Source organism: Nanorana parkeri, unplaced genomic scaffold, assembly GCF_000935625.1.
Source record: "Nanorana parkeri isolate BGI_ZX_2015 unplaced genomic scaffold, ASM93562v1 scaffold2081, whole genome shotgun sequence".
In the NCBI taxonomy this organism is placed as follows: Eukaryota; Metazoa; Chordata; class Amphibia; order Anura; family Dicroglossidae; genus Nanorana; species Nanorana parkeri.
Genome location: NW_017308349.1, coordinates 80,297 through 91,273, shown reverse-complemented (window position 1 = coordinate 91,273; position 10,977 = coordinate 80,297). Strand labels below are relative to the sequence as shown.

At 41.9% G+C, this 10,977-nt stretch overlaps 1 protein-coding gene across 1 annotated transcript; it reads right to left on the bottom strand.

Moving 5' to 3' along the window:
* Positions 1–2,184: 2,184 nt before the first annotated feature.
* On the bottom strand, positions 2,185–10,367 carry RCE1 (Ras converting CAAX endopeptidase 1). Its single transcript, XM_018572598.1, has 8 exons — positions 10,246–10,367; positions 9,940–10,042; positions 8,404–8,487; positions 8,233–8,311; positions 7,922–8,089; positions 5,365–5,436; positions 5,164–5,226; positions 2,185–3,085 (listed from the first exon to the last, which is right to left on the bottom strand). The coding sequence occupies exons 1-8, from the start codon at positions 10,365–10,367 to the stop codon at positions 2,850–2,852; spliced, it is 927 nt and encodes a 308-aa protein (XP_018428100.1). The 3' UTR covers positions 2,185–2,849.
* Between the last annotated feature and the right edge of the window lie 610 nt (positions 10,368–10,977).

Here is a 10,977-nt window from a genome sequence, read left to right as displayed (position 1 = left end):
CTGCATTTGGGGACTGAGGAGATCGTGTACCAATCACCTTTGATCTCCTGTCACAAAGCAGCGGTGCCGGTCCCGGCCGCATCGGATCTCGGCACCGGCAGCTGCTGTTAATAAGAGCGATCAGGCATCTCTAGAGACGCACGATCGCTTGAATGTAAAGCTCCCAGTCGGGTTCCGCCAGTCTCTTGTCATAGACGAGAGGACAAGTGGATTCTTTAAGCCCTGCCTATAGCTTTCTCTAGATGAGTGCTTACGGAGCTACTAATGTTAAAAAAAGATTGCTACATAGAATGTTGCTTATTTACAACAAATACTATGAGAGGAATTTATCAAAACTGGAGCAGACAAAATCTATAGCAGTTGTGCATGGGAATCAATCAGCTTCTCTTTTTCATTTTCAACTCTTAACTGAACAAACGGATGAGTGAAGCTGATTGGTAACATGCACAGCTGCTCCAGATTTTGTCTGCTCCAGTTTTGATAAATCCTCCCACGTCTTCCTTCTTAATTAGACTTACCAAGCCTGTCTCTAGTAGCCAAAGTTTTCTATTGCATCAAGAAACCACAAAATGAGCCCTGGTGATTTAATTAGACTTGCATGACAGCAAGTTTTACTAGAACACTGTAAACCTATTCATTAGTTCAGTAAACATCTTTATGTAGTAATAATAACAAAGTACATCTCATTCTGATAGTCAGTAGAATACCAAGGAAAGGACTGAAAAATGCAGTAATCCATGGTAAGCAACCAGGGATGTGCAGTAAGGTCTGTGCCGCCCCCTTCCCTCTGCCCGCCCCCACCCCAAGCCCGGTCACCGAGCTATGTGTGGAGGGAGGGGACAGGGAGGAGCCTCCCTGTCCCTCACTTGCCCGTCACTGATGAGGCATCTAGATAAGATGTCCTTTTTTTTTTTATTTGACAGCTAGGACCACAGGTGCTTTGCCATTGGTCCAAACCATCCACAGAGCTCAACCCGCTAACACTAATTAGAGGCTTTGCTGCTCTGGTCTCACTATGTTAGGTTACACACAGCAGTGGGGAGGCTCGTTGCTGTGTAACCTAACATAGCTGTCAAAAGCCAGATGAAGCACCGCCTGTAATTAACAGGCAGTGCTCCGTCCATGACAGGTTACACAGCAGGGAGGCTTACCCCGCTATGTAACCTGTTAGAAGCCGGTCTGAATGGAGAAAAAGATGTCAGCTTCAGACTTGAAGCTGACAGCTTTTTTCCATAATACTAGGCAAGGCTCTGCGTCACCTGCCTCCCCTGACCACACGTCCCTGCAAGCAAACATTTCTTAACTGGTCTACAGTAAACGTTATGCTGAACATTTGCACAAAGTCTTTGCACTGTGATCTGCATTTCTGAAAAAGTTCATTTCTGTATCAATTTTATTCACTCATTCTGTCACTGATTCACTTAAAACATAATCCAAACTAAATCAAAAGGATGCAACTGGAAGTAGAAAAACACCAAGCGTACATAAATGGAGTTAAGTCTGAACTCCAGGCAGATATAAAAACACCACATCATGAAGCTATGAAAGCCTTTTAAAGCCCATTAAATAGGTTTTTGCAGTGCACATGAGCTGGAAGTAAAACATGCTGACAGGAGGATAAAGCAGATGGATGCTCTCACAGTGTGCTGCTTCTCCTTCATTGTACAAATCAAAAAAGCTTGGGGAGTGTCCAGCGAAGATTGCAGGCCTGGCTATGTGGTCTGGCAGGGATTGCTGGATCACAAGGCTGCCATGTAAATCAGTTTGCATTCATGTATTTCACTACCGTCTTTAGTCGTTTGCCTGGAGTTCAGCTTTAATATGGCCTGTGCTACCCAGATTTTCACATTAGTGATGCCTCATAAACTTTATTAGTGAAAATAGGGTAGTGTAGCATTAATACTATCAATTCTTTATCACTCTTCAACCAAACAGTGAGTTCCTTTCACTTTGTCAATCAAATAAAATGGTAGATCTCCATTCACTGTAATCAAAGCATTTTCTAGCTTGAGGTTAACCCTTATTGACAATCACCCTGTCTGCAAAACACTGATTTTAATGTTTTCAAACTAAAGCAATATCATTTTGATGGCAATAAGTGTTTAAACCCCCACATGCAGTTCAGCCCTAGCTCTGTACGAAGATAAAATAAACAGCAGCAAAATGAAGTATGGATAGAAGAATGAACCCTTGTAGTTGGCAATAAGACATCTTGTAGCAGCTTTTCAACATGATCCATAAAAATAATAATAATTCACTTTTTCTGAAAACTTCCATCATTACAAAAAAAAAAAAAGTTCAGCTGTACAAACCAGGTCTCCAACTACCATTATGAGAAAGAGGGGCACAGAGGGTACAAGCATCTCAATATTTTTTTAAGGAACTCCTTCTTTACCCATGCTTCAATAAAGCTAAAAATAGTTTATGACTAGGTTCAATATGTAAAAAAATATAGCATTATGGAATACATTTACATCCAAAAATATATATGATATCTTATGGAGAGCACCTGGTTTTAAAAATGTAGCTTGATATGATGGGCCAACTTTCAACCCATCACTCTGAGTTAATTTGGTAGATATGTCAAAACATTCCCGTTTCTTAAAATTATTGAAAGATGGCTCAGCACAAAACCGGTCATCAAGCTGACATTCAGTAGTTCATATGACATCTAAACAAAGCTTAACCAATCATTTCCGCACCAGATCAGGTTGTCGCCTCGTTTAAAACTGGAGTACTTGTGGACCACATGTGTTAACCAGACGTACCCGCAAGACCAAACTAATAATTATCTTTCGCCAGTACTAATAGAACATTCAAGGTGGTCAGTATAATAGCAGCTGTTGGTGTCAGGAACAAAGAGAGCTGTGGTCTGCAGATCCTTTCTCCAATAAGTAACAGATAGGAATGTCCCCATACAGAGCAGGATCAGTCATGGGATACAGAAGTAGAAAGAAAAGTACAACTCCGAGAATGTAGAAAATGACAATAGTTATGCGTTGTGGGTGGTCCAAAGCTGTAAATATGGCTGGAAATCCAATGTAATTGCAGAAGGAATGGCAAAGTACAGGCCCTATAATATGTCCTAAAAGGAATAAAACAATTATCAGTTTTGCCAGGTTTATCATAATCACTGAAGAATATTAATAACTGCTAGGTCGGCAGAAAGAGAGTTTGTTTTCTTTACCTGCATTGGATTTGTCAAGCTGTGTTTTGAACCAGTTGCAAGTTATACTTTACTATAGCTATTTCCCCTCATGCTGTCATGCCACTGATTGATACATAAAATCCATGGCGTGCAAGCTAGGAGAGACAGTAAATTATAACATAGGGAGCATTGTACAGTTGTTGTCAACTGTACCAAAGAAATTGTATAAAGTGAAGGCTTTCTCCTAAGTTAAACACAGATCCTATCGAGAACATCCAACTTAAGTTTTGTATCTACCATTGACAATAATGTGCAACATGTTCTGTTATTTACAGTATGTTCTAAAATCCTTGTCAATGTGTAGAGAAGATGTAAAAAAACCCTAAAGGCTTTTAAAAAGGTACATCTAAAGGGGCTCCACTTACCAGAGCACTGAAAGTGAATGGGTACTATAGATACTGGGGTTGATTTACTTAAAAAGGTTGAGACTAAAGTAGGCTGTACATGCTTTGAATTTCGTCCTGTTTATGAGGAAACTGGCAAAATTTACTGCATGGGTACCGCTGTTGGCACTCTTCCAACCGGCATCTCTAGATCATCAGATCGAAGGAACCGGTTGGAATATTCTCGGCTAATGAACATCCTTTACTTATATAGTAAATCAATCCCAATGCATCAGCTTTCTCCTCAGACAAAGTAAGCTAACAAGTGTTAAGCATTCAAAGTAACTAGAGCAGGGATAAAGCAACCCTGGGCTTATGCACGTCCACCTAACGTTCCACCTCCCCAGCAGCACATAATCACCTTCCCTGCGAAAAGAGGAAGCCCTGTACAAAGTTTAAATCTCCACGTGATGGCACTAGGGAATCACCAAGTACTATCACGTGGTAGGAAGAGGAGTGAGTCACATGCTCCCCCATACATAGAAGTACCAGGTATTTCTCTTTGCTTCCGATGCCTGAACTGAAAGGTGGGGAAGCCAAGGGAAGGCAAGTAAGTGAGGCTGGAGAGAGTGGAAGTTAAGTAAACCTGTTGATTTGCACTCCACAGCAAAACACAGAATCATTTGAGGCCTACTGAAATGGCTAGCATCTAAAGTAGAAAATCGTATTCAAGGGCAGATAGGACTGTGTACTTTTCACTATTTTTTTTTTTTTTTTTAGCAATAAAATCCCTTTAATTGATTCATCAAACTAAATCCCTGGCGCCCAACCTGCCAGCCCAAGGAGATTATTCTAAAGCTGGTCATACACTATGCAAATTTCTTCAATAAGCGGTCAAAATTCGCACGGTGGGTGCCCCTGTCAACAAGGAGATTGGAAAAGCTGGTTGAAAAATCTTCAGCCAAGCGGTGCAAGCAGCTAATCAGCCGCAAGCAGCGTTTGGGTATTATGACAGCAGCTGCCAACAGAATGGAAACAGTGAGGGATTCCTCCATCCACGCTGCTTAGTCTTGATGGAGGAATCTGTGATAATTGTTTTAAAAAAATAGTACAATGTATGGCTAGCTTAAGGGGCTATTGGACCCCAGCAATCAGTAGACATTGTTTTCCATGAGCAGGTACTCAAATCTGATCAGTGCATGACCTGGAACAGAATGAGACATGTTCATGGACTGTGGCTCTGAAGCATGTGCAAAGAAAGCCTCCCCTTACTCGGTGCTGGGAATGAGATAACAGAAAGTAGCACCATATGTGCACTAGAAAAAACAAGTGTCAAATGACAAACAAATAGGTAAACTGATGCCATGCATAGGTATTAGAATTAAACTTTTTGGCACACACATGGGCATGTCCAACAAGCCATGATGTTGTGTGACCAATTCTGACTAGGATATGATGATCAATTACACAGACAGAATGCATTTTCTTGAAGTTAGTGAACAAAATCCTGCCCGCTTCCTACGTGTTGATGTGTTGTGTGCTGATGTGTACGCATAGTGCCGTTTTACTATATTAACACTGTTGTTAAACTACAAGTAAACCAAGTCAAATTGGTCGTCCCAATATTCTTACCTGTCCTTATGAAGATAAAGGCTGTGTAGGCTCCAAACACTGCAGTATATGAAAACTGAAATGCTACAAAAGTTTAAAAAAAATTAAATAAATAAAATTCCTGAATTGAGACATAGAAGCAAAATAGAAAAGAAAAACTGGAGAGGGCAGAAGAGGTCACAAAAATAAAACTAGACTTTAAGAAGGAGAAGCATCACATACCAGCTGACAGAAATATGTTCACGACAGTACCCTGTCGAAATCTTAGCTGCTCAATAACATGATGGAAATGAGCTGAAACAATACACAGAGATATTTAAAAAAACACATTAAATGTAAGTTAACATACCAAGTGGCAAAAAAATTAATGTTCTCATACAGGACAAACAGTAAAGAGAACTTAGTCTGTTCAATGTGTTTAGATACACAGTGTATTTAAACTATTTAAAATATGTTATGTCAATAATCTAAACAATATGTTTTACAGCAGACCTTCATTTTAAACTAACCTCTATTTACTAGCCTGTGCTGGACTACAGAACATACCCCCTCTCCTTATATCCACAGCATAAAGGTTGAGTATTCTAGTCCAACACGGAAGAACTCAGGCAGGGCTGACAACATAGCTTGGGATTTCAGTGCAACATCGGCACTGTTATCAGCTCACTAAACACAGTTAAAGGGTTTCTAAACCCTTTAGCATATATCTACTGCTAGCAAGCAGTAGATATATACAAAAAGTTGTTTTTTAACGCTTTAACAGCGGTTTAAACGTACCCTGTCTTCGCTGCGCGCTCCCGTCTGAGAATCCGAAACTGCTCGGGCGGCCGCAAAGCATCTTGGGGCGGGCGCATGCGCAGTTTGGATTTTCGGCCGGGAGACGAGGAGAGACACAAGGTATGTCTATGGACGCGTGCACCCGCATGCAGACCCCGTGGGATCGGAAGTGCCAGCAAGCAGAGAGGAGTCAGCGCTGGATCGGAGACCCACCGCAGCGCTGGAGAGAAGGCTGAAAAGGACAGGAAAGAAGAAATAGATTTAATCAAGAGACATCATTTAAGGTAAGTGCTGACATTAACATGGGGGGGGGAGGGAAACATTTTTTTGACTTTAATGTCACTTTAAGTGCTTACTGTATTTATGATAGGATCAACTGGTGTTTTTCTGTACTTGCAGTGTTTTTAAAGAGACAAAACAAAGGAAAATGTGAATGTATGGGAAAGATGTACTGCAAACATTAAGCGCAGTGCTTTGATAATGCAACTTAATGCATAGGCATGGTAAACCCCACAGGCTGCTCAATGGCCCAAAGTAGGAAGACACCAGATGCAGAAGAAGGTGGCAACAGTGGTTATGGAGAGCATGGAGCAGTTATCACTGCAGGATGGCAAACTCAGAAGTAAGGCTGGCCATGCATGGCTTGATATTCAAGCCATGGAGGGCCCCTAAAAGCACTACCGGGCTCAACTAAAGTCAAATTTAAACAATGACCGAGCTGGGTGGAAAATTATTGGCCAAACCGTAACATGCAGACACTGTTTGCAGCCGTATTGTATACTGCAGCAACTGAATATAATAGCACGGATGGGGGAATCTATTACAATAGCATGGATGGGGGGAATCAATTGGATTTCTCTCATTCAGCCTTCAGCCCAGAGCAAATGGAGCCGGGGCAATGCTCATGATTCCCTCAGCTCAGATGTGCTTCAATTTGAGCTTAATACAACCCACAGCAAAATCTTGCATTCTCCCAACATATGTTTTGGGTAGGACTGCAGCACATGATCTTGTGCGTCATAGGTTTCTTCTGTTACAACCACCCCCACCATACGCCATCTACAAAGTATACTGTTCTCACTGAGGCAACATGACTAGTAAATCATAGCCACCTATAATGGGCTTTAAACAAGTGCACTTTAATGCCACCCTCCCGCTCCCTTCCTTTTGCTCCAGCATTGCTCTGTCCAGCTTCTGAGAGTGCGGAAAGGGAGCCCTGTGTAAGTTCTGAGTTGCCCACATGTGACATCACTCGGCCAAGCACCAGCATCGTTACAAGAGAGGAAGGGGATTGAAATATCCCACTTGGGAATACCAAGCAATTTCTTCACTCTCTTCGACTTAACGGAGAGTTGAAGAGCAAAGGCAGGTCTCATCCATACTTGTGTTTAGGCCAGTCTCACAAATTCCCCCGTGAGACCAAGTGGTATTTTTGCCCCCTGGGGCAATCACTGTGTATTCAATTACACACAACCTATTGTTTTTGCCAGCATGTGTAAAGCAAGGGTTTGCTTTAACTAGAAGAACAAAAAGCGGTATTGGTCGAGTGGCTGTTTACAAGCATTCAGGAGGCAACTGCTGAACGCCTGTTATTTCTCATCCCAAGAGGGATTTAACATTGAAATACTGTACCACAACGGCATACCAAGTGGCTGGCACATGGTTACAGTGTGGTTCTGTTGACTTCAATGAGCACGTTTAGCACTCAGTGCCGCCTGCCAAACGTGACATGACAAAATAAATGTCTGTGCTGCGAAGTGAAGCATCATGGCTGCAGCAATGTGCATGGTCCTGAGTGGCCACCTTGTTATAAATTTTTTTTTAAAAAAGCATCTCAACCACCTATTTTTACTACCCATTTGTTGCCCTTGTGAACCTCGCCTTACAGTTTACTTTCAGAGTGAAAGTTATCAGTCTGCGGGGTCTCCAAAGAGAGGTAACATATATTCAAGATTGAAATGAATAAAGACAAACTTTTTCAAAGATATTCAGCTGTACTCACCAATGCCAAAGAACAATGGACATGTGAAGATAGCGGTCCCAGGGCTCGTACATGGTACTAACATAGGAAGCATGCAGGCCCTGAATACTAATTCCTCTGTTAGAGGGGCAATCACCTGGTTACGTAGCCACCGCATGTCAGTTACACAGAGCATCCAGAACCTAGGATCTGAATTATCAAAAAAATACCAGCTATAACTCCAAACAGTATGGTTTACAGATCAAATATTGTAATGCAGTTTGCTTGATATAGTTGATCAAAACACTGACTTTCTGCTGTTACTGCAAAATCTGTCTTCTAAAACAGCTTACCAAATGCCACTTTTAAGCCATCAAGGAAGTCCCATGGGCAATCCATAGAGAGTTGGACAAGAGGGCCAAGGAATAATATCTGCATATGAAGGCAAAATGTTTTTTGTTTTTTTTAAATATAGGCTTTTGGCTGATCTGAAATTGGAAATGTTGATGCTGTAGTTGACTTACCATGGTCAGTAATAGAGGCAATGCTGTAGCTGAAAGAATCCCTTCAAGACGGAAACCCATAAGGTAAAGCAAGGCTGCATCTGTCTGGAGACAGGAAAAATATTTGTGGAAATATATTTTCAATGATCCTGAAGTGAACAATTATTAGTAAACTAACTGCAGTTTGCCACCAACCAGATGACCATTTCTGAGATTTTCTTTAGAACATGCTTTGTTATCTCCGTCCCCTAAATCTCCTTTGCAAGAAATAATGGGACTACTGCCTCACTGTTGGGAATAATGGCACTACTGCCTCAAATATTTCACAGCCTCAGTTTGTAAAGATGGGGTAAAGTTCCAAATTTATATACTGCAGCATTATTGGTAAAAGTGGAAATTCTCCGATTAAAACTTGCTGCCGGCGGCTAGATTCCGCAGTGAGCAGCAGAATCACTTCTACTGTAAAGCCGGTCGCCGGCTCTACAAAACGGAACAGACCCCCGGTGGCTAAAAGCCGCCAGCAGTCTGTGTAATCTCTTCAGACTTCATGACTGGAATTTTCCCGTCTTAGATCGTGAAGGATGTTAAATACGTGCTATTTTTCTATTTACCTGAGTGGAATTCCCATTCCTGATCTGCATGCTTGTTTCAAGTCGTTGTCTTTAAGGAGGTAGGGGTAGGCAACCTGGGCACTCCAGCTGTGGTGAAACTACAATCCTTTGATGCCTATTTGAGTGATACCTCTAACTATGATAGTCTTGCCATGGCTCATGGGACATTACTTCCACAACATCTGCAATGCCAAGGCTGCCTACCCCTGTCTTAAGGTATTGATGTAGGTCACAGCCAGGCAACTAGCATTTTCAGGGGGATCTGTAATGGCACCCCCTGTATTTCTCAGTAGAAGTTGCCTTAAAGAATCTCACAAGCCAGGGGGCCTGACTTAACAGTCAGTGACAAGAAAAATAACCCAGCAGCATAAATGTGGATGAATGCTGCAGCATGCATTCTTTTCACTGAGATGTGAAGCGGAAGGTTCACTTAAAACTGAGCTTTTCGGGTTTAGAACACTTGAATATTCTCTGTTGTCAGAATACAATAGCTGCAGTGGGTGATTTGTCTCTCAATGCTGTTAAGTATGGATGGAGGTATCTGTTAAAAAAAAAAAAAAAAAGTGGTTTAACCTATTGCTTTTGTGAATTAAAACTTTGGAATTAACATAAAAGTGGAACTAGCCGGTTTGTGGCAAGGGGTTGAAAAGAAGCAAAAAACTAACCCGGCTAAAATACTATAAATTAGGAATTTATTGAAACTGGAGCACACAAAAACTGGAGCAGTTGCCCATGGAAACCAATCAGCTTCTCTCTTCAGTTTGTTCAGTTAAGATTTTAAAATGAAAGAGAGAAGCTGATTGGTTGCATGCACAACTGCTCCAGTTTTGATAAATTCCCCTCTACACCGCTTACTTCAGACAGAAGGTATATATACATGAAGCTTTCATAATGTGTAACTATCACATGTTGGGGAACACAGATTTCAGTTTTGGCTCCTGCATACCTTGATGCCAGTTACCTCCTTCCACACTGACAGGAATAAAGGGGACAATGTGGATACAATCAGTACGCTGGTAAACCTCCTCTTGATGACCGCAGGGTGGTCTCTGTGTTGGAGAAAGGAAAAAATGGACAGTTCATCAGTCAGATCTCAGCCATTAGCCTGAAAGGGAAGTTTCCTATCAGTATTACTTCCCTGACAAGTATCTAGTTTCCTGTAGTACACTTTCTGTTTTCTGCCTGCAGCCTCATAAGCTGTGCCCTCTCTGGTCTCTATATTTTTACCCCAGCAGACCTCCTAGACACATACCTGGGTAGGTCGCTCTTCCATACGTACAAACTGCCAACATATGAACACGCCAGTGTGAGACAGCATAGTACAGACACCCTGCATAGTCCGGAACCTGGATCCCCTTCATGATCCTCAGACATGGCTGCCACAGCTACTGTGATGGATGTAAGCAGACGCCCCCAGCATCCCTTTAGATGGGTATGCTCCTTGCTCTTCCCCTCTGGCCACTAGGTGCTGCAAATTTTGGCAGCAGCTCTTAAAGTGACTTTGTCTTGAGAAATAATGGGAGCTGCTATTGCTGACCCCTCCTTTGAGAATGTTACATTTCTGGTTGATGCATTCATTGTCTTCAATGCTGTCTGAGTCTTTGACCTAGAACAAGTATAGGGATAAGAAATTCTGGCACTTTTCTAAGTCATTTACTGTATTCTTGTTTTAGGTCTGTGACTGTAAAGTATTTAATTTAGACACAGACAGGCAAATTGTATTTTCAAAATAAGGCCAGCATACTTTTATCATGACAGTGTCATTTTAGGCAGAGGACCACGTCTAGAAAAGTATAAGGGCCCGCTAACACCAGCTGTGTTTTTCAGCCTTGCCCAGTGCAGTCCCAACACGAAGACAAGGCAATTTGCTTTTTCAATTGCTCTAAAACCAAGCACTGCATGTATGGTGCATCGCAATCCATGCTAAGGCCTTGTTCACACTAGATGCAGTGCGTTCCTGCCCGATTCTGGCTGGAAAGCACTG